Source organism: Halichoerus grypus, chromosome 6, assembly GCF_964656455.1.
Source record: "Halichoerus grypus chromosome 6, mHalGry1.hap1.1, whole genome shotgun sequence".
In the NCBI taxonomy this organism is placed as follows: domain Eukaryota; kingdom Metazoa; phylum Chordata; class Mammalia; order Carnivora; family Phocidae; genus Halichoerus; species Halichoerus grypus.
This window is the reverse complement of record NC_135717.1, coordinates 172,010,608-172,034,408: the sequence shown is the minus strand read 5'-3', so window position 1 is coordinate 172,034,408 and position 23,801 is coordinate 172,010,608. Positions and strand designations below refer to the sequence as shown.

The 23,801-nt window shown below is 48.1% G+C and overlaps 1 protein-coding gene across 2 annotated transcripts in view; it reads right to left on the bottom strand.

The window, feature by feature from the left end:
- The window catches only part of SREBF2 (sterol regulatory element binding transcription factor 2), a 65,089-nt gene that overhangs the window by 18,376 nt on the left and 22,912 nt on the right, over nucleotides 1-23,801 (bottom strand). For both annotated transcript variants that reach the window (XM_036098271.2, XM_036098272.2), the window contains exons 2-10: nucleotides 13,216-13,629; nucleotides 12,086-12,267; nucleotides 11,282-11,428; nucleotides 9,623-9,844; nucleotides 8,491-8,605; nucleotides 8,093-8,274; nucleotides 5,985-6,177; nucleotides 5,164-5,345; nucleotides 2,525-2,801 (exon numbers count right to left, since the gene is read on the bottom strand). In XM_036098271.2, coding sequence (XP_035954164.1) covers nucleotides 2,525-2,801; nucleotides 5,164-5,345; nucleotides 5,985-6,177; nucleotides 8,093-8,274; nucleotides 8,491-8,605; nucleotides 9,623-9,844; nucleotides 11,282-11,428; nucleotides 12,086-12,267; nucleotides 13,216-13,629 — 1,914 coding nt within the window. The remainder of the gene's footprint in view (nucleotides 1-2,524; nucleotides 2,802-5,163; nucleotides 5,346-5,984; nucleotides 6,178-8,092; nucleotides 8,275-8,490; nucleotides 8,606-9,622; nucleotides 9,845-11,281; nucleotides 11,429-12,085; nucleotides 12,268-13,215; nucleotides 13,630-23,801) is intronic.

Sequence of the window (23,801 nt, the reverse complement as noted above, 5' to 3'; positions counted from 1 at the left end):
CAACATGGAGAGAGGTAATAAAAATTGAAAAACAACAAGAAAAAAAATTGATGTGAATTTATTTTCATTGTAAAAGAATGCACAATATCTAAGCACACCCCTTTTTGAGGGGTAACACAAAACGGCACTGACGTTGGACATGTCTTGGGTTAGCAGGTGGAAAGCTAGGAAGGCTGCCTACATGCTCCCGTGTGAGGACTGCAGTCATGTGGTGGGACCCTGAAGTCAGGGGCCGAAGTGCCCTCGTGCGGGCACAAGGACCCATCAAGGCCGTGAGGCTTTCACACTGTTGCTACTTTGGTCCTCGCTACAGGGCGGGGAGGGGGCCAGGGCAAGCCAGCTTTGCTAAGGGAGGCTGTGCTTCAGGGGTGGCCCCATGTCAAAGGTCCAGGCGGTGGCCGAGCCAGGCCTCCTGACCTCATCAGCCCCACATTCTCCCCCTGGGGCCACCCTGCCTCCCCCATCTTTCTATCAGCCCCTACACTTTGTTCTGCATGGGCATCAGGTGTCACTCTCCTCCAGGAGACACCATCTGGCTTTCTCTCTTCAGGGGAGGGAGGGTGGAGGGCAATGAGGGGATCAGGTTTTAGTCGCCTGTTCTCTCAGTGCCTTGAATAAAGCCAGGCCCACAGAGTGCTCAGCAAATGTGGAGGGAATGAGTGATGTGAACTACCCCAGCTGGAATTCTCCAGAACATGACAGCTGGGAGGATGCAGCCTCCTGAGCAGAGAGACCTGGGAGGGTGCTGGTTCCATCCCCCGAGGGCACACTGAGAGGGCAGAGAAGAGTGAAGCAGGGTCTGCAGACAGGGACCCTCTGCCGGAACTCTACCATGACCCCAGGTGTTAAAACCCCATGGCTGGCCCCACGGGTCTCATCTTCCATTCACTCCATGCCTGGGGCCTGCTACGGCCCCATTTCTGAGCTGAAGCTCCTTCACCAGGGCATTTACATCACCTTCCCATTACCACATCCCACTGTTGGCTTTCTGACCTTCATCGAATAGCCCCACAGCAACCTCCCTTCTCGGGCCCTCTCCCCCAACACCAAATCTCTTGGGCAGCATTCACCTGACTCCTGCCCTTGGCCTGCTCATAATATGTGGTGCTTTTCTGGGTCCCTGGAGGGTCCCCTTCCAAAGGCCTCTCATCAGCAACTTCAGCTTTCATCCTCACTGTAGGCCAAAGACCAAGCCCCCTTCTTGGGCTGCGGATCCAGCACATCCACTGCCACTCATCATTTCCCTCCAGGTCTCACAGGCAAGCGTCCCAAACAAAACTCCTCACCTTCTCCCTGGAAAACTGCTCTTCAGCCTGTTTCCCTCACCTTTTTTTTTTTTTTTTTTTTTTTTATAAATTTTTTTAAGATTTTTTTTTTTAATTTATTTATTTGACAGAGAGATAGCACAAGTAGGCAGAGTGGCAGGCAGAGGGAAAGGGAGAAGCAGGCTCTCTGCTGAACAGGGAGTCCGATGCGGGGCTCGATCCCAGGACCCTGGGATTATGACCTGAGCCGAAGGCAGCCGCTTAACCGACTGAGCCACCCAGGTGCCCCTGTTTCCCTCACCTTTGTTGGCAGCAACACCATTCCCCCAAGCTCTCAAGCAAGAAACCGGGGAACCATCCTCACCGCTCCTTTCCTGACCCTCACGACCCATGGGCCCCCAAGCCCTGTCAATCCCAGCTTCTGCTCTCTCTCTCTCCACCTGTTCTCCTGCCCCTCTCGTCTCCAGCTACATTTGCTCCTATCTGGACTCCCTGACGCCAGCCTTAATCCTCTCCCCATCCACCTTCTTCCTGCCATCACAGCGAATCTGCTCACTTCAGAATCTGATGGCGTCATCACTGTCCGAATGCCCCTCACTGCCTGGCTCCCGTCACCCCCCTCCCCCCCGGTTGGCTCTAGGACTACTGCAATCTTCTCAAGAGTCATCCCAGGTGGGGCTCCTCCCTGGGAACATCCCACTGCCTGGAAGGCACCCCCCCGCACGCGGCTGGCCAACTCTACCCATCCTGTCACGCAAAGCCAAGACTTCCCAGAAAGCCTTTCCCGAAACCCTCCTCAACAGTACACCCTGCCCTGCAACTGAAGCCCAAGCCTTCTGCTACCTCTACCACACGAAATCATAATTCACTTGCTGACCTGCCTGCCTGTTATTAGGGCAGGAGTTTGTTGAATGAAATAAACGATATTTCACTGAATCTGATATGACATCAATTTTAAGTTTACTATTAAGTACCACTAAGGAAAAAACAGTGCCAACTCAACCACACCATCCGCTGTGTAAAGGACACAGCACAAGCATAGGGAGGTTAATGTGAAAACATGTGCACCTTAAACTGATGAGCTGTGGTAATGAGCCACGTTTACAGCCATGGATGTGGATGGAAGGTCTGTCCAGCCATTCTAGGAGAGCAGTGTGAAAAGGGCTTCGGCCGGGACAGAGAGCTGGCAAACCAAGCCGGGGTGGAGAGATGGCACAGGGCACCTGGAGGCCAGCCGGGCAGTGGAGGCCACCCCTCACCTGTGATGTGCAGCTGGTGCAGCCTGTGATAGGCCAGGGCCGCGTCCCGGGCGCTGGCCTTCGCTTCGTCCTCAAAGCCTGCCGCGGTGGCCGGGGTGGCCCGCCGGCGCTGGAAGACCTTCTTGAGCAGCCAACGCACCAGGCGCAGCTTCTGCAGGCTGTAGCGAATCACGTTCCAGGAGAGGCTGCAGGCCAGGTCCAGGCGGGAGGTGGGCAGGGCCCGGCCCAACACCGACAGGCAGGTCTGGAGGTTGGCTGCAGCCGCCGCAAAATCCCCCTAGAAAGCAGCAAGTACACAGGTGTAATATTCACTGGCCTTGCTGTGGCCTTTTTGTTTTGCTTTATTTTTTAATTTTTTAATGATTTACTTATTTATTTTAGAGAGGGGGATAGGGGCAGAGGGAGTGAGAATCTTAAGCAGACTCTGCTGAAGGCGGAGAGGCACGGCTCGATGCAGGGTCCATCCCATGACCCTGAGACCATGACCTGAGCCGAAACCAAGAGTCGGACACCCAATCGACTGCGCCACTCTGGCGCCCCTTTTCATTTTAACAAAAACTCTTACTTTCCCTTCACTCCCTAGATTATCAGAGTAATACATGCTCATTGAAGAGTCTGGGAAAATTCAGAAAGCAACGAAAAAGTAAAAAGCAATCACCTGTAACCTTACCCCCCAGAAAGAATGATTGCTGACATTTTCATGTATTTTCTCCTCGCCTTTTTACTAAATTGGGATTGTACTGTGGTCTATCTTTGAGCAAATACTATTCCCAATTTCCCACAGTAGTTTTACACGTAAGATGGTAAAATGGATTTAAATGATGATCTTTTAGGCTCATGTGCTCTTTTAGGCTTTTAGGTTCTCAAAGTGTGGTTCCCGGAGACCAGCAGCATCAGCCCCTGGGATCTTGTTAGAAATGCAAATTCTAGGCGCCTGGGTGGCTCAGTTGGTTGGGCGACTGCCTTCGGCTCAGGTCATGATCCTGGAGTCCCGGGATCGAGTCCTGCATCGGGCTCCCTGCTCAGCAGGGAGTCTGCTTCTCCCTCTGACCCTCCTCCCTCTCATGCTCTCTGTCTCTCATTCTCTCTCTCTCAAATAAATAAATAAAATCTTTAAAAAAAAAAAAAAAGAAATGCAAATTCTTGGTGCTCTAGCCCCACCCTCCCCCCACCTGCTGAATCAGAACCTCTGGGGTTGGGGCCTTCCAGGTGATTCTGTTGCCTGCTAAAGTCTGAGAGCCACTGTTTTAAAAAGACAAACACCTGGCTAAACTACTATAACCAAGGATCTCGATAAACTACTCTTTGCCAACCTGAGAGGGTCTGATGGAGAGTCTATGGCCCTGTACTGAAGATCTCTTTCTCTCTCTCTTTCTCTCATTACTGGCAAACAGAAGGAATTTGTCCTCTCCCTTCTCTGAATGTCCTGCAGTGGGCACAGCTGTGTTTCCTTCCGGCATCATTACAGGGAGTGGATCAGTACAAGGGGAGCACCCCTCTCCCGGCTGCTGCGCAGCTTCCAACACTCTGGTCCCGATGCACCTCAGCCCTGCCTCCTGGCCCCTTCTCACTCCCAGGGCCCTCTCACTGTACTTCCGAGCAACATGGCTCAGACAGAGGCCACCACAGCTCCAGCCTCGCCCACCCTGGAGTCAATGTCACATCACTTCCATTCCACTTTGTATCTCAAATATTTCCTGAATCAGTCTTTCCTTTCAATTCCAGGTTCCTGCCACCTCTCATCCGGTCTATTCCAGGTGCCCCTAACTTGCTTCTGTGCCCCCTCCTAACCCATCCTTCCTGCAGCTGCCAAAATGACAATCATGAAACACAGACCTGAACCTGCCTCTAGGATATACATCTTGGAATGCTTTTTTTCTGGGAATGGTCCTGCTTCAAGGGCTAGGTCCCCAACAGCCACATCTATATTCTATGAGCCACAGCCCTCGGCATGGCTGACAGCTCCAGGCTGCTCAATCATTCTTTCTGGTGGGCACTGCAGCCCGCAGGAGGGGAGTTGGCCCATAGTTTAGTGCAGCTGAGGACTGTTCCGGCTCTTGTTCCTCTGAGATGTGACCTTGAACTCTTACTTCAATGCTGTGAGTTGCCCCAGAACCCTTCCTATAAACTTTCAGCTAATTTTCCTGGTCAAAAACCTTCCTGGTTCTCCAGAGAACTGGGGAAAAAAGCCCCAAATCAGTTACTAGTCAAAGACCTCTCCAATTTGGGCCTGAGATACATTACCAGCTTTAGCCCTCATCTGTCCCAAATGTATCTTACACTCCAGACGTACCTGTCTACCTGCTGGTCCCCAAATACCCCATCTATTCATGACTTCTCCACGTGGAAGGTCCTCCCTGCCCCTGACTGCTTGGCTCAAGCCCCAGATTCCCTCGGCCAGAGCGTGTCCCTTCTGCCCCAACTCCCGTAGCACTTTACTCTTCCTCTGTCATAACACAGACTACAGATTATCTCGTGTCCATGGACTCATTTACATATAGGTGTCCTCTCCTCTGCTGCCCTGTGACCGTCAGGCGCAGGGTCCCTTCTGGCTCTTGCTGCCCACAAGCACCTACCACAGGATTTTATACACTGGGGTATTCAATAGAAGTCGCTGAGTTATCGGCTGCAGAACTTACCCTGGCAAGGTCCAGGTCTGCCTGCTTCCGGTGTCTCCAGAAGGTGACTGAGGAGCGTGAATGTGGCCGGATCACCGGCTCCCCGTGGACCAGCAGCTTCACAAAGACGCTCAGGACAATCACACCATTTACCAGCCATAAGAGGAGCGTTGGCATCATCCAGTCAAACCAGCCCCCAGAACCTAAAGAGGGACGTCTCAGCTGAGCCCATGGGGAATGGCCTCCGGGAGCAGCCCTAGGGGACTGCAAACCACCTGACTGACCCCCAGCATCTGACAGGTTAGAAGCCTTCTACCTCATTTTCAGAAGAAGCGTGGATAACAAGATTGCTTCATTTAATAACAATGTCTAAATGCTTTAGGTAGGAATAAGACATAACCTTAATCCACACTATAGGCAAATTTGGGACGGTTCTGTAGCCTAAATAGGAACCCTGTAGTCCTTGTCATTATGGAGCTAGGCGCCATAGCTAGATAACAAAGATAATAAAAATCTTTATTAGTCAAGGCGGGGTGAGACCGTTAGTTTCACAACTTGGGCAAAAATATCACATCCTCCTTCAAAAAGGTACACCTTTCCTCCCCATATCCCCAACCCCTATAATAATAGTAGTGTGGGTTCCTGATTTCTTTTGTCCTTACTGACTGAACTCGGGCTTGCCCTGTTACTTCCAAAATGTGACTTATGCCAGTTCTTAGCAGGCCTGCTACAAAAGCCCTCTGGGACCCGGTGGACAAGCCGAGCAGTGTGCACACATAGGGCTTGTCTCCTACCACAGCAGGCCACCCATGCTTGGGTGGTTCGACGGGCCCTCTACCTACCTGACTCAAGTGACAGGATGCTGCGGCCGGAGCCCGAGTATGGGTGCTGGTCAGAGCTGTGGGCCCCTCCCCACTGCAGCAGGGCAGTCAGGGGGTTAAAGGAGAGGCAGAGGAAGGTGAGGACACACAGCAGAATTCGAGAGCGGTCCACCATGCCCAGCGCTACGGGAGGAGAGTCCGGCTCATCCTTGACCTTCAAAACAGGGCCAAGAGGTTAGAATGAATATTGCGTGGGTTTCGTTTCTACAGCATTTTACTTTTACATGTATTGGAGTCAGATTGTGAGATTTAAATTCAAGACTACGAAGTCAGATAGGAAGAGAGCCAGGAGGCAAGTAAGAAGCCCACAGCTCTCCAGCTGCTTCTCAAACACTGGCATACTCGTCCTCTTGCCACCTGGGACAAGAACATGTTCTGAAGACCAAAGGTAGATGAGTCCTGCTTATAAAATAGAGCACACAAGAGAACATTCTCCATGATTCTGTATAATTCCACAACAGGCAAGTTAATCTAATCTAAAGTGACAGAAAGCAGATCAGTAGTTGTCTGAGGCTGGAGAGGGATATGTGAACTACCTGCCACGGTGTATGAAGGAGCTTTGTGGGTGATGGAAATGTTCTGTATCTTGATTACAGTGATAGTTACATGAGTGTGTACACTTGTTAAAACTCCTCATACTGTACGCTAGTACTTTATGCTACTGTAAAATAGCTGTTTTATCTCATGTAAATTAAACATCAGTAGAACTGCTTACAGACCATACAACTGGGGTGCCTGGGTGGCTCAGTTGGTTAAGCTTCTGCCTTTGGCTCAGGTCATGATCTCGGGGTCCTGGGATGGAGCCCTGCATCGGGCTCCCTGCTCAGTGGGGAGTCTGCTTCTTCCTCTCCCTCTGCCCCCCTCTCTCCACCTTCCCCGCCTGAGCTGTCGCTCAAATAAATAAAACCTTAAAAAAAAAAAAAGAACCATACAACTTCAGTATGAATCTATTTACAGGAGTTTGCCTGTTGTAAAACTGTAACACTGCTTTTTTCCCCCTCCCCGTCTTACAGAGGAGGACTGGAGGCAGAAGCCCCGCCTGCCCAGGGTGCCGCCCACAGAGAGGCAGGGAGGAAGGCTGGGATCAGATCTCCCGACTCCCAGTGCACACATACTACCGCACTCCTTTTCAGTATTTTCTTTTTTAAAGATTTTATTTATTTGAGAGAGAGAAGAGAGAGAATGAGCAGTGGGGAGGGGCAGAGAGAGAAAAGCAGACTCCCTGTTGAGCAGGGAGCCTGATGTGGGGCTCAATCCCAGGACCCCGAGATCATGACCTGAGCTGAAGGCAGACACTTAACCAACTGAGCCACCTAGGCGCCCCTCCTTTTCAATATTTTAAAGCCATCTGAAAATTTCTTATGATGACAGATGCCTAGCTAATTCAATGTATATATTATATGGCCTTCTGTTCCCAAACAGAATCACCTTTATAAAGTATTTCAAAAATAGAGCTTCGTCAGTAAAATTAAGTACATGACACCACAAAGTTTGATCAAAAACTTAGGCTAGAAGGGAAGTTTGTGCTTTTGAAGTCAGAAATTGCCAGTAGCCTCCACGGATTCCCAGGGCTAGATCATTAGGCTCAAGCCTCTTTTGGCTAATTCCATTAAACCATAATTGCCAGGGGCTTTCTTTGACGATTAAAGGCCCTTGGTTGGAATGTTATTTGTCAGACTGCAAATTGCAATCATTTCCAGAAGAGGACCCAGAGGCAGCCTTGCCCTAAACCGACTAAACAACCTCAAAAAATGGTCTTGCCAGGCCCATTATGAGTGAGGGACGTAATGAGGCACCTCTGGCACCTCCGAGCACCCGCGTGACAGCTGCTGTGTGTCCCCGTTCTGGATTCGGCCCGGTTCCTCTCAGATGGGCTCTTTCGGCAAGGACCAGTTAAACTGGACTACACTGAACCAGTTAAGCGGATTTTGTGGAGGACGCAGTAGGACCTATTCTCCATCCTTGGTCCTCTCAACGCCTGGCCGGGCCCCCTATCGGCAGCTCCTCCACAGTTCAGTTAGGAGAGATGGGACAGATTCCAGGGGTCAGAGGATTTCAAAAGCTCATACCTTTGCATCATCCAGCAAAGGGCTTCCTGGCTCCGAGTCGATGGAGTAGGGGGAGAAGCCAGCCTGGGAGCCTGAGTCGGAGGCCGGAGGGGACATCAGAAGGACATTCTGATTAAAGTCATCGATCTTCAGCTCCACATCATTGTCCACCAGGCTCCCCAGGTCGATGCCCTTCAGGAGCTCTGCAAAGAAAACCGCGTCTGGCCAATGGTCTGTTTCTCCAGAGCCCCCACCTGGGTGCCTGGGCCAGGGCTGGGCTGGGGGAGGGGCCCACGGTCCTTGCTCCTGTTTCACCCGTGAAGGCACCTTGGACACATCAGTGGGCCCTCCCCAGTGCCCAGCACAGGACTCCTACAACCACAAGGTCTGATAACCCTTCTTTCAATGAGCACACTCACTGTTTTTCTGATTTGCCAGCTTCAGCACCATGTTCTCCTGGCGTAGTTTATGATTGACCTGCTGCAAGTATTTGATGTAGTCGATGGCCTTCCTCAGGACGCCAGACTTGTGCATCTGGGAAGGAAGACGGGTGAAAACACAGGGGCATCACTGCAGGCTGCTCAGTGAGAGGGCTGAGGCCCAGAGCCTGTGGGGTGAAAGCATGGCTCTGGGCTGAGATGCTGGCTTGCTCACTGGCTAGCTGTGCTACCCAGGACATGTTACTCAAAATCTCTGAACCTCACATTCCTCGTCCTTAAAATGGGGATAATGATGATATATGATCACAGCGTTGCAGTGAGGACAAAATGAAATAATACACATACAGAGAGTAGCCACCCCCTCCCCCAGTCTGGTGCATAGTGACACTCGATAAATATTAGCTAGTACTCCTCTTTCTTATAATAATCCTAGAACTAAAACAAACTTTACAGAAAGCAAACGACAAAAACCCAGAGCATTGTTGGATAACTATCTTACGGAAAGTTCTATTAGCACGTTTCAGGTCTATAGGCTATAAGGAAAATAAAACTTTCTTCCAAAATAGAGATGATGAAGATAAACAGATAACAGGTTAAAAAAAAAAAAAAATCTATGTGACAGAAGACACATTCACTGGAATACCCGAAATAATGAACAATCTATTCCCTCTATTTGCTGTTGGTTAAAGACCCAATCTCTATTTTCTCTCTTCCCTAAAAGGTAAAAATATTGCTAACCACCCATGAACACAACTAAACATATGTCAGCAACGCCACCAGCCGACTCCAGGGTACACACAGTCCTGCACCTGGCCGCCAGTGAGCAGGACGCATCCCTCTGCCTGTGCTACTGGGATCCGTGATCACCGCAGAGCAGAGTCAAAGGTCCAGGCAGGACGCTGCATTACCAACCCCCACTAGTTCCCTAATGTTGGTTAATATTTTATAATCTTGAAAAAACAAAAACAAACCCAAGATGCTTTAAATAAGAAAGCACCTCTAACCATCCTTATGTTCACTCACTTGGACCTGGGTTTTCCTAAATTCCTACAGCAAAGACAGGTAGAGGGGAGATGGTGGCACGTGAAATACCACGTTGCTGGGCACCCACCTTGGCATCTGTCCCCATGACCAGGTCCTTCAACTCGATGATTTTGTCATTGATAGAGGAGCGATACCGCTTCTCAATGATGTTGTGTGTCGTCCGCCTTTCTCCTTCTTTGGGGGGCTCCAGCTGCTTGACTCCCCCAGGTACCTGCTTAATGGGCACTTTCTCTTGCCCCATCATCACAGGCATTGTGGTCAAAATGGTCCCATTGCTGCCCACCAGAGTCTAGAACAGGCAGAGACACAGGGCAGAATCACCCCGTGGTTAGTCTGAGTAAAGCAATCCCAGAACACAAACCTGCTGGCCCTGGCCGTGCGGCATTGCCGCGCTGACACCCTTCGTGGCTCAATCAAGTCAGGCCCCACGAGGCCTCAGGAGCCACGGTATCTGAGTTCCCCTTCAGAACCACTGTCAACAAATCACACCACAATGGGATTAACGTGGGTAAATAGGTTTTAACCTTTGATCTAAGGGTACCTGAAACAAGTCATAGGATTTCTGCTTTGCTGGCAAACCATTAGCCACCTCTGAGCTCGCATACAATGTACCACATCATTCTGGCCCCAAGGAGAGCTTCCTCCTGGTGCAGGATACATCTTTTCCTCTCACGTGACAGTGAAGTCACTTGCTGCATTTCCTTATATAATTTGGCCATCAAAAAGCACAAGGGAAGAACAGATAGAGCCATTCTATTAGATAAACAGACCAACTGTAGAGGCTCCCCCTTTTCTCCTCAACTCTGCTTCCCCCTGTTTCTATTTTTACTAATTTTAGTTTTATTTTCTTCAATAAATGGCCAATGAACATCATTAACCATTAAGAAATAATTCTCACATAATAAAAAACACGCATTTTAAATGTACAGCTTGATGCATTTTTACATATGGATATCATGTGTGTAACCGAGATAACCCAGACCAAGATACAGACCATTTCTATCCCCTTAGAAAGTTCTCTTGTGCCTCTTCCCAGTTCTGCCTGCCCCCTCCCCCTCTTGTGATCACTGCTCTGACCTCTATCACCACCGCTTAGTTTTGCCTCTTCTTGAACTTCATATAAATGGCATCCTCAGCATTAACTCTTTTGTGATAGGCATCTTTTGCTCAACATACTATTTTTGAGGTTCAGCAGTTATATATATCAACAGTTCTTTTTGGACATGTGGGTTGTTTCCCAGTTCTTGGCTCTTATGAATAAAGCTTACTTTCAAATTCTGATCACCTTTTACTCTATCAGACTCTCTTGCCGTAAGATGCTGAAGCGGATGTGACCCTGCAGCCCAAGTATGGGGCCTTCCATGTCCCTCACCTTGTAGCCCCTCCCTACCTGGTGGGCCTAGAGTCCTTCAGAAGCCAAACCTCCATCAGCAGGATCTAGAGGCAGACAGCCCTGTGTGGAGCTGCTGCCTAGGAACCGGGGGATCCTCTGCTATTCCTCTCTCCTCCCTCATAGTCCCCAGTACTCCCACATAACATGCATTGATGGTACTTCTCAAGGGGGAAAAAAAAAAAACCCTAAATGGGGGTGATATTTGCAATCTGACACATTCCATAGAAGTTCTACACCGACCCACTCTGTAGAGATTTTAACATCTCAGGGGCCTAACACCTCCAAGAAAGGAGAGGGTGGAGGGAGGAGGGCAGGGAGGAAGGCGGCTCTTACTGGTACTTGAAGGGCAGCTGTCTGGATGGGGGTGGTGAGGGCGGTGAGGGCTGGGTTCTGGACTGCGGCCATGACAGGGCTGCCATCTGTCTTTAGTGTGGTCAAAACAAGGGAATCTGTCTTGATGATCTGAGGCTGTACCAGGACCTGGATGGAGAATGAAGAAAAGGAAAAAGGAAGGCAGTATTATTTTTCTATTTTGCCTTAGCTTCTTACTACACAGACTTCCTCCAGGAAAGAATGAAAAAATAACATTTTCCTAAAACCGAGAACACAACTTGATGACGGGGTTGAGAGGGAGAAAGAGTATAGCTAAAGGGTCTTGCATTTTAAGGTTGGAAGGCTTTGAGAAGAGCAATGACAGGGCCTGGCAGGGGCAGAGTGGGGGGACAGAGGACAGGAAGGAGATCTGATTTTGGGTAAAACTCAGGAAAGCCAGGAACATGGCTGAGAAACAGAAAGGAAATACCCGGATTTTTTTTTTCAAAGATAAATGACCTTGTTAGTGAGAAACTACAGTCCACTATAATACGTGACTTAAAAACATTTTGGCATATCTCCAGTTTTATGCCCATTCTACGTGTAAATCACTGACTGAGTCTGCATGAGGGCCCGTGCACATCCACAGAGACCATCTCAGCCAGGTCTCCACACCCAGCTCATGGGTGTCTCGCAAGGCCCAGGCACCTCAAACGCTGCTCCTTTACACGCTGCTGGTCCTTCTAGTATGTAGACCACAGCCTCAACCAAAGACCAGCCCCCAGCCCCCACCAGTGCCCCCCTGGCTCCTCAGCAGCCACCTACCGGGACCTGCTGCACCTGGGGGGCGGCGACCGTCTGCACCGTGGCCGGGGCGAGGGTCTGCAGCGTGCCATTGGCCGTCTGCGTCAGCACCCGCTGGGCCTGCACCGTCTGCACCTGCTGCTGGATGGTGACTGGCTGCACCTGGGAGGATGTCACGAGGCTTTGGACTTGAGGCTGAAGGACTTGGGAGAAGAGGAGGGAAAAGTCACACAGATGAGGAATGCATTCTGTCACTGTAGCTGCAGTACCAACCAAGGATGGGGTGCCTCAGGACAATCCCGACTCCCCACCTGCTGCTGAAGAAGATGTGCACAGCCACTTACAGGCTGGTCTAGATAACAAGAACATTCCATGAGGGCTGCATCAATTTCTGAGGGAATGAGAACAGATTATTTTATTATTCCGGGTGCTGGGGTGGAGGTGAGGGGAGCTAATCGGCAAGTGACTGCACCCAGCAAGGGAAGTCAGAGACACAAGGAACCAACAATTCCACCGGGCTTCATTTCTTCTCGTGGAAGGAACATAGAGTGCACTCTGGGATGACCGTCTCAGCTTTTTGCTTTGCTGCCCCTCCGCAGCCTCTAAACCCTCAGAAGCCCACCGAAGAACCGTCAGATCCTTTGAGCTTGAGAGGCTCCCGGCCGCACAGGCACGGGGTGTAACGACACGGGAAGTCACTCACTCACTCAGCACACACAGGGGGCCCGCTGCAAGGCCTGCTGCATGGAGCCGGAGCCCCTGCTCTAGGCCATAGTCTGTGGTGGCTGCTCAGGAGACGTCTGCTGAATGAATGGCTCTCAACCTGTGGGATCTGGCTGGTGTCTGGGTAAGTCTCCGGGCCCATTTTACTCAAGCCTCTAACCCTAGTTACCAGCACGGCCCTGTGTCTACTCTGCTTATTCGATACTTTGACCGAGTATCCTCGAAGCAGGCACAACAGATCCTAGGGTGTCTGAGGAGCCAGAGTGTGAGCTGTTCCTGTACTACCGTCCTTGCTGCCAGTGACCCCCAAACTCCTAAGACTCTGTCATCCCCAAAGAGGGCAGAACCGTCTACCTCACAAGTGTCTGCAAACTGGCACAGAACCTTTTGAACGAACCAATCACTATCCTATCCGACTTCTGAATCACCTTGAAAGCTGGTCGCTGCATTCTGGTATATCAAAGGCTGCTGGATGATCCTCGTCTGCGGAGCGGTGCTGAACGTCGGGGTGATCATCACCGTCTGCTGCTGCAGCTGGGCCTGGGGCTGGGGCTGGGGGCGGGGCTGAAGAACAGGAGTTGCCCGCGGCGGGGTGGGCACCGTGCTGGGGGGAACCTTGACCTGCAGGGCTGGAGCCTGGGGGGAAGCGGCCGAGGGAGAGAAGGCAGGTAAAGGGACCTGGCTGAAGGACCGCTGCTGCATCGAGGGGTCCCCGGCTCCGCCTCCCCCATTGCTGCCGCCGCCGCCGCTGCCCCCGCCGCCACCGGGGAAGGAGCTACACAGCTGCTCTGGAAACAAGTCCGGGAACTCTCCAACTTGATTGCTGACAAACTGCAGCATCTCTGTGAATACACAAAAAGGAGTAATTTTATTGCCATCCAAAATATCCATTAACTTTCAAATTTGCTTAAGAAACGGAGGCATGCAAATCAAAAGGCTTTCCCACGACCATAGCAGAAATGGGTCAGGAGACCCTCACCAACCTCTCAGGAGGAGAACCACCTGGGCTCACGGGCAACCAAGGGACAAGGGGAGAGGACTTCACGTCTTTGATGTTCTCGCTCCACACCCTAACCTCCAGGCCCTTTCTACCAACTTTCCTGATTATATCAGGCCGAACAGGAGCCACCTCTGTGCTAGGTGAGTATTGCTTTTGGAGATTACTGCTGGTCTCATTTTACAATTGGAGACCCTGGGGTGGAAAGTGGGGAGTCGCTGTCCTAAGGCTTCTGAGCTCAGTAGCCTCAGGTGTGAAGCCACCTCCAATCTCAGCACTGCTCCGCCGGACAGAGCAGGAGTGCGGGAATCAGGAGGGTCTGGCTGCGAAGTTGTGCCAGACCCTAATCGGCTCTCACCCCAGGCAGCCTTCCCTTCTCACCACAGGCAGGCCCTGGGCCTTCTCTCCGAAAAGGACATAGCCCTGGGCACTGTTGGTACCCTCAGGAACATTCAGGGATGATGAAGTTGATGGCCTCCGAGTCATGGAACTTTAGGGATGGAGCGGATGGAAAGATCATAATCAAAGTCCAGAACAGGGAAATAACTTGGCCAAGGTCCTGCAGCGCATCAGGGCACAGTGAGGATTAGAACGCCCAGCTTCACGTTCTTCCTCTGCACCACAGTACACGCACTGCCAGAAGGCTGGGCCAGAGCAACCCCAGCCCTGGACTCCGCGCTCTAGAGGGCTGGGCCCCTTTGGGCAAGGAGTCTGTGGGACCCGGGGGATGTGTCCACCTGGAGACCATGGCCCCCTTCTAGATTATGTTCCAAGTACCTGGGACCCCTAAGTTCCCAGCCCAAAGGGCCTTAAGCCTGCCCCCAGGGCTTCTTCCCCAAGTTCATCCTCCCTGAAATTTACCAAAACCCAACTTATTCCACAACTAAAACTCATCTCTTATAACTCCTGCCTCCCCACAGGGCTGGTCCCCATTAGAAGTCTGGGGCCTCAGCTTTGTCGCAGCTATTTTCAGACCTACAGTTCTTCATGTTGCTTCCATTCCCTCCCCTTTCCTCTCCAACACATTCCCAAGAAGCTACTGCTTGTTCCTGAACGGTACACCCTTCTCTCTAAACATTCAAGGCCACACGATGCTCTGATTTAGCCACCAAAATACCCCAAACCAAAAACAAACCAAAAACAAAAAACACCACCTCTTTTCATTCCCCCAAACCTCCACCAGCAAGTCCCACCCACCCTCCCAGGTCTCTAACAGACGTGTGTGTGTGTGTGTGTGTGTGTGTGTATGTGCGTGCACATGCATGCACAGACATACACACATGCCAGTAGTGGGTCTGGGCTACGAAGGGTCTTACGTTAGGCAAGCAGAAAGCTACTGGGGGTTTCTAGGGTAACCATACAGGGTGACTGAAGCTTAGCAGTTCAGTACTTCCAGTGTTCCATCAGTTCAACCTACTGGCAAAACAGCATCTTGTAAGATCAAAGATTACACTAACTGTGTAGTGGTATTATTTACCAACACCTCAACAGTCTGCTGTGTCCCCTCGACACTCAGCCGGCTGTGTGTGGGAAGGAGAAATGGGCACATTGCCACGATATTGTAACTGGTACCAACCAATTCCAATTCCTTGTATGTGATTAAACTAAGAAATGTCCTTAAAATCAGCACAAAATTCAAACAAAACACACTTTATTGCTGACACAGTCCAAGTACAACACAAGATTTATAAAATGGTTTAAGGAAAAGCTTTAAGAGAAAGCTAATAATCTGCTGAGCTTTCCAGAATTCCCATAAAATTCTTACTCTGGGGAATCAACACAGAACATCACTCCCTGATTGACTGTTTTAATCCATGGAACGCTAAGGAGCGCATAAGGGAACAGAGGCCAGAGGCCTGGTAGATGGGCACGGGCTTCGGTACTAGCTGGGTCTCAAGACGCCGCCTACCCAGCTGTGTGAACGTGGGCAAGCCACCTCTCTACATCCTGGTTTCCTCCCCACAAAAGGCTGCCTTAAGAATACTTGGCTTCTTTGTTGTGAGGATGGATAAAACAATTTGTGCAGAGTGTTTGGCGAGAGGCAGACCCTTATAAGGGCCCTGATAGTGGTAATTCCAGAGCACCCAGCGCCTGGGCACTTGGCTCCACTTATCTCATCTGGTTGAGTGTTCTCCAAAACGTTTCATGGAGAAAGACATGGGCTGGCACAGCGAAGTAACCTGCAGAGGTCACAAAGCTTGTTCACAAAGCAGGTTAAGAGTGTGTAAGCAGATGGGATGTGAAGGCTTAAATTAAAAAAAATAAATCCTTTTCAACCCACACACGACAAGCTCCAGTGGTGTTATCTGCAGCCAGGCGGACAGGCACTGGGCTGAGTGGCGCAGAGGGACCCCTTAAGACCAAGCATTTGAAGGAAGAAGTAATGGGAAGAGGTTCTTTGAGCCCCCGCTCCAGCAAGGCACGCGGGGTCTTCCTGGGACCCCATCTGGCCTGCAGTGACAGAGAAGGGGAGAGGCCCCACCAGCCGGAACGAGGCCTGGAGAACCAAGGCACCGAAAGCCCACCCCGAGTGCAGTTTTTCTCTAAAGCTCCACGCTACACCCTGTGGGAGCATCCTAATGTCTCGTGTTCCCTGCTCCAATCACTGGAGTGTCGCAATTACACCAGCTTTCATTTCCTCCGAGAGCCATGAAACCCAGAAAAGACAGGCCCGGAAGAAGGCACAGGTTTTATGGGGCTTTGAAAATGAAGTTCCAGATCCTGCACGATGAGCTGTGGTCCCTAGAGCGGAAGGCCAGACTTAGGCGTCCTGGGAGCTAGGCGGGCCACCCCTAGGCCTGCAAACCCTAGCTTACCTGGTAGGGGTGCCCTGGCGGTTACCTTCCGCAAACAAGCTACAGTCCCATTTTTTAGCTGCTTCTTAAAGTAAGGGATAAGTTTGCTTAATAAAGTAAGCTGGGCCCCAAGAAACTACACCTGGGTTTTGGTCTCTTTAAAAGCTCATGATCAGAATCAGAGGCTGCGACTGTCACCTGTGTATTGCAACCAGTCCAGAGCCTCCTCCAGAGACCCCAAGTTCACGTGCACTTCATGGAACATGCAACCTGGAGGTAACATCAAGCACTCTGCCTGGCCCAGCCAGCAGCATCTGCCTGAGAGTAAGGTGACCCAAAATCTGGGCAGATTAATTTTGGTCAGGAATATAGAGTTGAAAGCCCCGGCTGAGGTAACACACTGTCTTCAAACCGCATAGTCAGTGAGCCAACAATCCTTCAGCAGGCATTTGCTACCTAGCCCAGGTAGGTGCTAAGAGAACCATTTTACAAAGGTCATTTATTCTTCTTATATTTTGTATTTATTATCACTTTGTGTTAGATAATGTTTTAAAATAACTTTTTCAAGGGGCGCCTGGGTGGCTCAGTCGTTGGGCGTCTGCCTTCGGCTCAGGTCGTGATCCCAGGGTTCTGGGATCGAGCCCCGCATCGGGCTCCCTGCTCTGCGGGAAGCCTGCTTCTCCCTCTCCCACTCCCCCTGCTTGTGTTCCCTCTCTCGCTGTGTCTCTCTCTGTCAAATAAATAAAAAAAATCTTTAAAAAAATAAAATAACTTTTTCAAAATCATAAAAGTCACACTCACTATAGAAAAAGTTTAGAAAAAAGTTAAATGGAAAAAAGAAATCCAGCAATTCCACCCCCCTTGAGACATCTACTGTCAATGTTTTGATGTGTCCTTCCTAAGAGCAAGGCTTGCTTGCACACACAAGCACACGTGTGTGTCTGTGAGAACAGTCACAAAAGTGGGATCGCACTGAAGATGCTATTTTGTACCCTGCTCCCTTTATTTAGCAACACATGAGAAGTAGTCAGTGTCAACCATTATGGATATGACGGCAACCTTTGAGAGTCCCGCAGTACTGTATTGTAGCATATTGTATTGACACCCTAGAATTTAACCACTTAGTGATGACAAGTGGCTGCGTTCAATTTTTTAGCATGAACAACTCTTTTTTTTTTTTTTAGATTTCTTTATTTAGGAGAGAGAACACTAGTGGGAGGGGCAGAGGGTGAGGGAAGGAGAATCTCAAGTGGGCTCTCAGCTCAGCACAGAGCCCGACGTGGAGGCTCGATCTCACAACCCTGAGATCACGACCTGAGCCGAAAGCAAGAGTCGGACACTTAACCGATTGCGCCACCCAGGTGCCCCAGCGTGAACAACTCTTACAAAAATCTTTTCCCACTGATCTGATTTGGGATAAACTTCTAGAAATTGATGGCTGGGTCAAAGGACAGGTATGTGTGCTTTGGAGAGGCTATAACAATCTATGCTTCCCCACATCTGTTTCTGTCATTCAGACAGTGGGGAAAGAATGACATCAAACTGTTTGGGCTTGCATGGATGAGCGCTAAATGAGGTTGGATGTCCCCCTGCCAATTTTATTGGCCATTTGTATTTCTTCCTTTGTAAATTGCTCTTGACCTTTGTGCATTTTTCTCTTGGGCTATTTGTATCATTTTACTGATTTGAAAAAATTTCATATACTACGGGTACTTCCTCCTTCTTATATATGTGCAAATATCTGCCACACTGTTTTTTTTTTTTATTGAAGTACGGTTGATATACAATCCACTTTATTTTTCTTTTAATTTGTTGAGAAAAAAGAGGGGCACCTGGGTGGCTCAGTCAGTTAAGTGTCTGCCTTCAGGCTCAAGTCATGATCTCAGGGTCCTGGGATGGAGCCATGCCACCCCCCACCCCCCCAAAATCAGGCTCCCTGCTCAGTGGGGAGTCTGCTCCTCCCTCTCCTTCTGTTCCTCTCTCTTTCCCTGCCCCCCTTCCCCCCTGCTCCTGTGTGCTCTCTTATCTCTCTCAAATAAATAAATAAAATCTTTAAAAAAACAAATTTGTTGAGAAAAAAGAATGGCATAGTGATTAAGTTATCACGCCCTAGCACTATAACTTGGGGTAAGTTTTACTTCTCTGGGCCATAGTTTTCTCATCTATAAAATGGGGATGAAATTACACCTACCTCATGGGGATGCTGAGAGAGAGTTTGCATGGAATCTAAAGCACAGTGCCTGGCACTCGGTAGTAGCCTAGTGCACGTTATTCGTGACAGCTCTTTTTGACAGTTTTGCTTGGACTCTTGTTTTGAAAATTTGAATTTGTTCCAATGCGTTTGGCTTTATTAGGGAACAATTTGGGCATATCATGAATTTCGTGTTTACTTATGCATGACAGAAACACTAGGAAATGCAAAAACATACCCAAGTGAAATGAGCCACACAAAATGAGCACAGTTGCATCCCTCAAACATCCACCAGCTTCGTCAGGTCAGTGCATGTGTTATGAACCATAACCATCCACATCTGGATCAGAACTTTCTATCGGACTACAGACTGCCCTCCATCCATCACCTCACAGAAACTCAGAAGCTGTAACTTCTAACGTCCACTTCCACAAGCAAACCTCAGGTCTTTTTAAGGTAAGGGGTCCTATTTGTTGTGGTATTTCTGTATTTCTTACCCACTGAATATCTGTAAAACTGAGCTGTTTTATTGGGTTCTTAACTTTTAGTCTTCTAATTTTCTCTTTTTTTGTCACCTCTGAAGATTTCGAGTGTTGTGACCCAAATCCCATTTCCCCCATAAGCCCTACGGTTTGCATTACATGATTTTGCTCAGTGCAGTGATCTTTAGGAATGGATATGTTGCATTACAGCAGAAAGGACCGTATACAAGTGCTAATACTGTGTAATGAAATTACATGGTTTTTGTGTTACACTGAAAAGGTCCCTCATCCCCAAGATTATAAGGACATTCACCTAAACTTTCTTCATTTAGTGTTGTTCATTTAATCTTGCACATTAGATCTGCCCAAACAACGTAAGAACACGGAATAAGTGTGGTATGTGATGTTTGTAGGCTGCTGGGAATCAGATGGACCACAACCAGTGAGCGAGAGGGAGGTAAACACAAAAGAGTTAATTCCCAACAAGTACGCCTCTTAAGAAACAAGTATCCTGCTTTCAAGCTGATGATCCTATCTTCCCTCGTAGGATGTTTTTTTCTAATAATTAAGAAAAAAAAATCAAATGTAGACTAGTATCAAACCTGAGGGTCAGTAGTGAGGTAACTTTTCCTTTCTCCACCATTTTGCTACCTGTAATCACCACTGCTTTCTCAGGACCTGAAACATTATTACCCCCATATTCAGGTCACCCAGAAGAGCAGTTCAGAAGCTGAAATGCAAAGAATGTAAGGAACATAGGGACAATTATAACAGGCAAATTGGTGCCTAAAATCACTCCAAACACCAGGGGGCACATCTGCTAAGAAGCTCATAACACAGGGACAGCATCACATACTTCAAGGGAATTCTGGGTCACCTTCTTGGGGGACAGGGAGTCTGGAGGAGGGCTGAATGACACAGGATGGCAAACTAGTGACTCAGGCATCCTATATTTTAGGCGATGGATGAGTAAACTCTTTCTACTGGCAAAGAAACCACAAAGGAAAACTGGACAGGGATGTGGGGGTTCTCAAACACTTGTGTTACATAACACACACAAATGTATTACTGCATATATCAAATATTACATAATGAAATAAAACAGTTGAAAATTAAAAGAAAAAGCAAGCACAAAGGGAAGCAAAAATCATTCTCAAATGGTCTTCTGGTCTGCTCTGTTTGGCCCTCTCTCCCTACCTGCCCAGCTGGGGGCAGCCTGAGAGAGTCCCAGCTGGGCTGGCCAGTTCTGACTTCTCTGTCCAACACAGGGCCCCAGAGCAGCTCTCTTTCAACCAGGAGAATGATCTTCAGCACCACCTTCAATTGCTCTTTCTGTTTCTTTCCTCTGCCAGAAGTTTACTATGAACTTCTGGCAGGTCTCCTTTCATGGTACCAGAGTTCTCCTTGCTTAACTTCCATACTCTGCCTTGATTTCAACTGCAACCTCCTACCTAGTGACAATTGTCTTCTTTGAGTATCTTGTTGGTCCAACAGTCTTTTAAATCAAATCAAATCTTTTAAACACAAGCTTCAAAGCTTCCTACTGATTGCTCCCTCCTACTCCAAGGGATTTCACTTCCCACTCACCTTAGCTCATCATCCACCTGGGGAAAATACCCACACCTTTTTCTGCACATGCCTCTGGTGGGGATAGGGAGGGGAGCCCTCTCTGTGACGGCCATACCTCACCCTTTCTGCTCTTTACCACCCTCTTCCTGTCCCAATTTCACAATTCCATTTCAAAACCATTTACAATTACTCTCAACCAGGACTCTTCTCTACCTCAGATCCAGCTGTCTTTGAGCTCTTGAACCCACTTGTGATTTATTTGTTAAGAGATGGCTCAGTCGGTTAAGCATCTGACTCTTGATTTCAGCTCGGGTCTCAGGGTGGTGAGTTTGAGCCCCGGCTCTGCACTGGGCGCGGAGCCTGTTTCTGATTCTCTCTCCCTCTGCCGCCCGCCCAACCCCCACTTGCACACACTCTCTAAAAAGAAAAAAAAAAAAGGAAAATTATCTGAAACTTGAAAATAAGGTAAAAAAAAAAGTGTCCTTTCAGAGTTGTACTAGAGGGTAGTCATGTCTACCATGACTACATAAAGGTCATCTGATGCTCTGTGGAAACATAAATTTGTTTGACTTTCTATTTACCACAGATTAGGCCCACATTCTGTAAAGTTAGATGTTCACTTATAGAAAATTGATAAGCTGCAAATGATTTAAAAACAGATAAACTCGAAGGCTTTATTTTTATTGCCCTGTAGGACATTAGCCAGTTTTGCATCTAAATTTGCAATCTTACTCCTGCATCCTTTTTTAAAACTACATAAATACCAGTTTCTTACACTCTCCTTTGATCCAGCTTTGTCATCTTGATGGTTTTCTCATTAATAATATTAATAAATCCCTGATATGTGCTGATGATATATTAGTGTAAGAGTAGGTTTTTAACACTTAAAAATTTTATTTTGTCACACTACATAAGTTATATTTTTAAAGGCTTTTTAAAAAAATATTTTATGCTTCACAAAGTGCATGGACAAAATCTTCTACTCCCCTGTACCTCTCCAAGCACTAATCATTCTGGCAGTTTAAAAAACTGGCATCAATTCACTGAAATGCTCCCCAAAGCAACTTTCATGCAATCTGTAAAAATGGCAGTTATGCTTTCTGAACCAAAACTGGAAGGGACATATCACCTCACAATGGGACAAGATATTTTTGAAATCCAGGTTATCCTGGAAAATCTGGACAAATCTGCAATTTCTGTAAAGCATCTACTTTTGGTGAAGTGGGTATGTAAATGCAAAAGGATTTAAACGTGTTGAGCACCCACTGTGTGCTGGCCTAGAGAGATGATAAAAAAATCCTCCTTGACCTCAATGAGTTAGTGCAAAGTGACCTAATCACAGCAGCAAGGAGGACACAGGGAAGGTGCAGGGGGAAGAGCTTCCTGAGGGAGCTGGACTGAAGGCTGATGGGCACCCAAAGTAAATTCTCGGCCCAGGGAATCTCACGAGCCAAGGCTTGGAGGCAGAGAGCTAGCACTGCTGAAGAGAATGGGCAACTAGTAGGGCACCAGGCTGGGCAGGTAGTCAGGGTCAAATCATGTCAGGTTCTTCAGCTCATGCTGATGAACTTGGGTCTTTCTCCTTATTAAAGAAGAAAACGCCATAGCAAGTCATCCAACAATGCTCTAGGAAGGGGCGCCTCTCTGGCTCAGTGGTTGCTCATGCTGGTTTGTACAGTGGGGCCGCTGGCCTCCCCAGAACCCCATGACATCATGAATGCATTAAGTATCATTCTGAGCACAAACTTAAGACTGAATTCTGACTTGAGAGGATAATATCAGAATAGCTGAAACAAAAACTTGGATAACTTCACCAACTGATGAAAAGAATCTGAAAATTGATTCAAGAAAAGTTCCAGTTATATATGAGGTTCTAGAAAATGGCCCACACTGGAAACAGGCCACCTCCAAGGACTATGTGAAGGAAGTGTGGCAAAGAATCATAATAAGGGAGAAAAGCAGGATGTCAAAAAGCTAAGCCAAGAACTAACTAGAAGGCCAAACAGAAAGGGGATTCCCAAGTATAAATTCAAAGAGAACTGGCTAAAGAAAACCTGGCTATCAGATTAGCAATGCCAGGCCATGAATCTAGCCATGCAAGTGCCATGCTGCCTTTGGAAAAGAACTCTCTGAGACTCAGTTTCTTGTAGATATGGAAACAATCCAAACAATCCATATCACATACACACACATGTGTATGTGTATACAAATATACACACACATATATACATTTTATATATATTCATGTCCATATATATGAATACGTCCAGAACATTAAAAAAGTATTTGATTCTTTCAGTGGTTTTTTTTTTAACATAACAAATATGAAAGGGCATCATCTCCAGGTTAGATTCTAATTTAACCCTTGATTAAAAGCCAGTGGTCACACTACTGATTTTTTTTTTTTTAAGATTTATTTATTTGAGAAAGAGAGAGAGCACAAGCGGGAGGGCCAGAGGGAGACAGAAACTTAAGCAGACTCCATCTTGAGCACAGAACCTGACGTGGGGCTCGATCTCATGACCCTGAGATCATGACCTGAGCTGAAACCAAGAGTCGGACACTTAACTGACTGTGCCACCCACGCGCCCCACACTATTGATGTTTAAAAGCAAAAATAACTCAGTGACGATGTTAATAAACTTATTTTCTAATTAGAGATCACATTTATATTTTATTTAAAAGTACGGAGGTGGTTATGACTAAAATTAATTTCATGTTGATTCTAGGTGGACAACATAATAATAGCTATCACTGATACCTACTTAGTACTTTATGTAAACCCTAAGCCCAGTATTATTCTTTTGCTTAATAAACGAAGAAAATAAGATTCAAAGAAATTAAATTACTTGCCCGAGTCCCCCGCATAAGATACAAAGTGGCTGAACCAAGATTTGAATTGAGATCAGATTTAGGTTTATCTGAATCTCTCCTCTATGCATACTATTTTCCCCTATAAAACAAACATTTCTTGGATTTT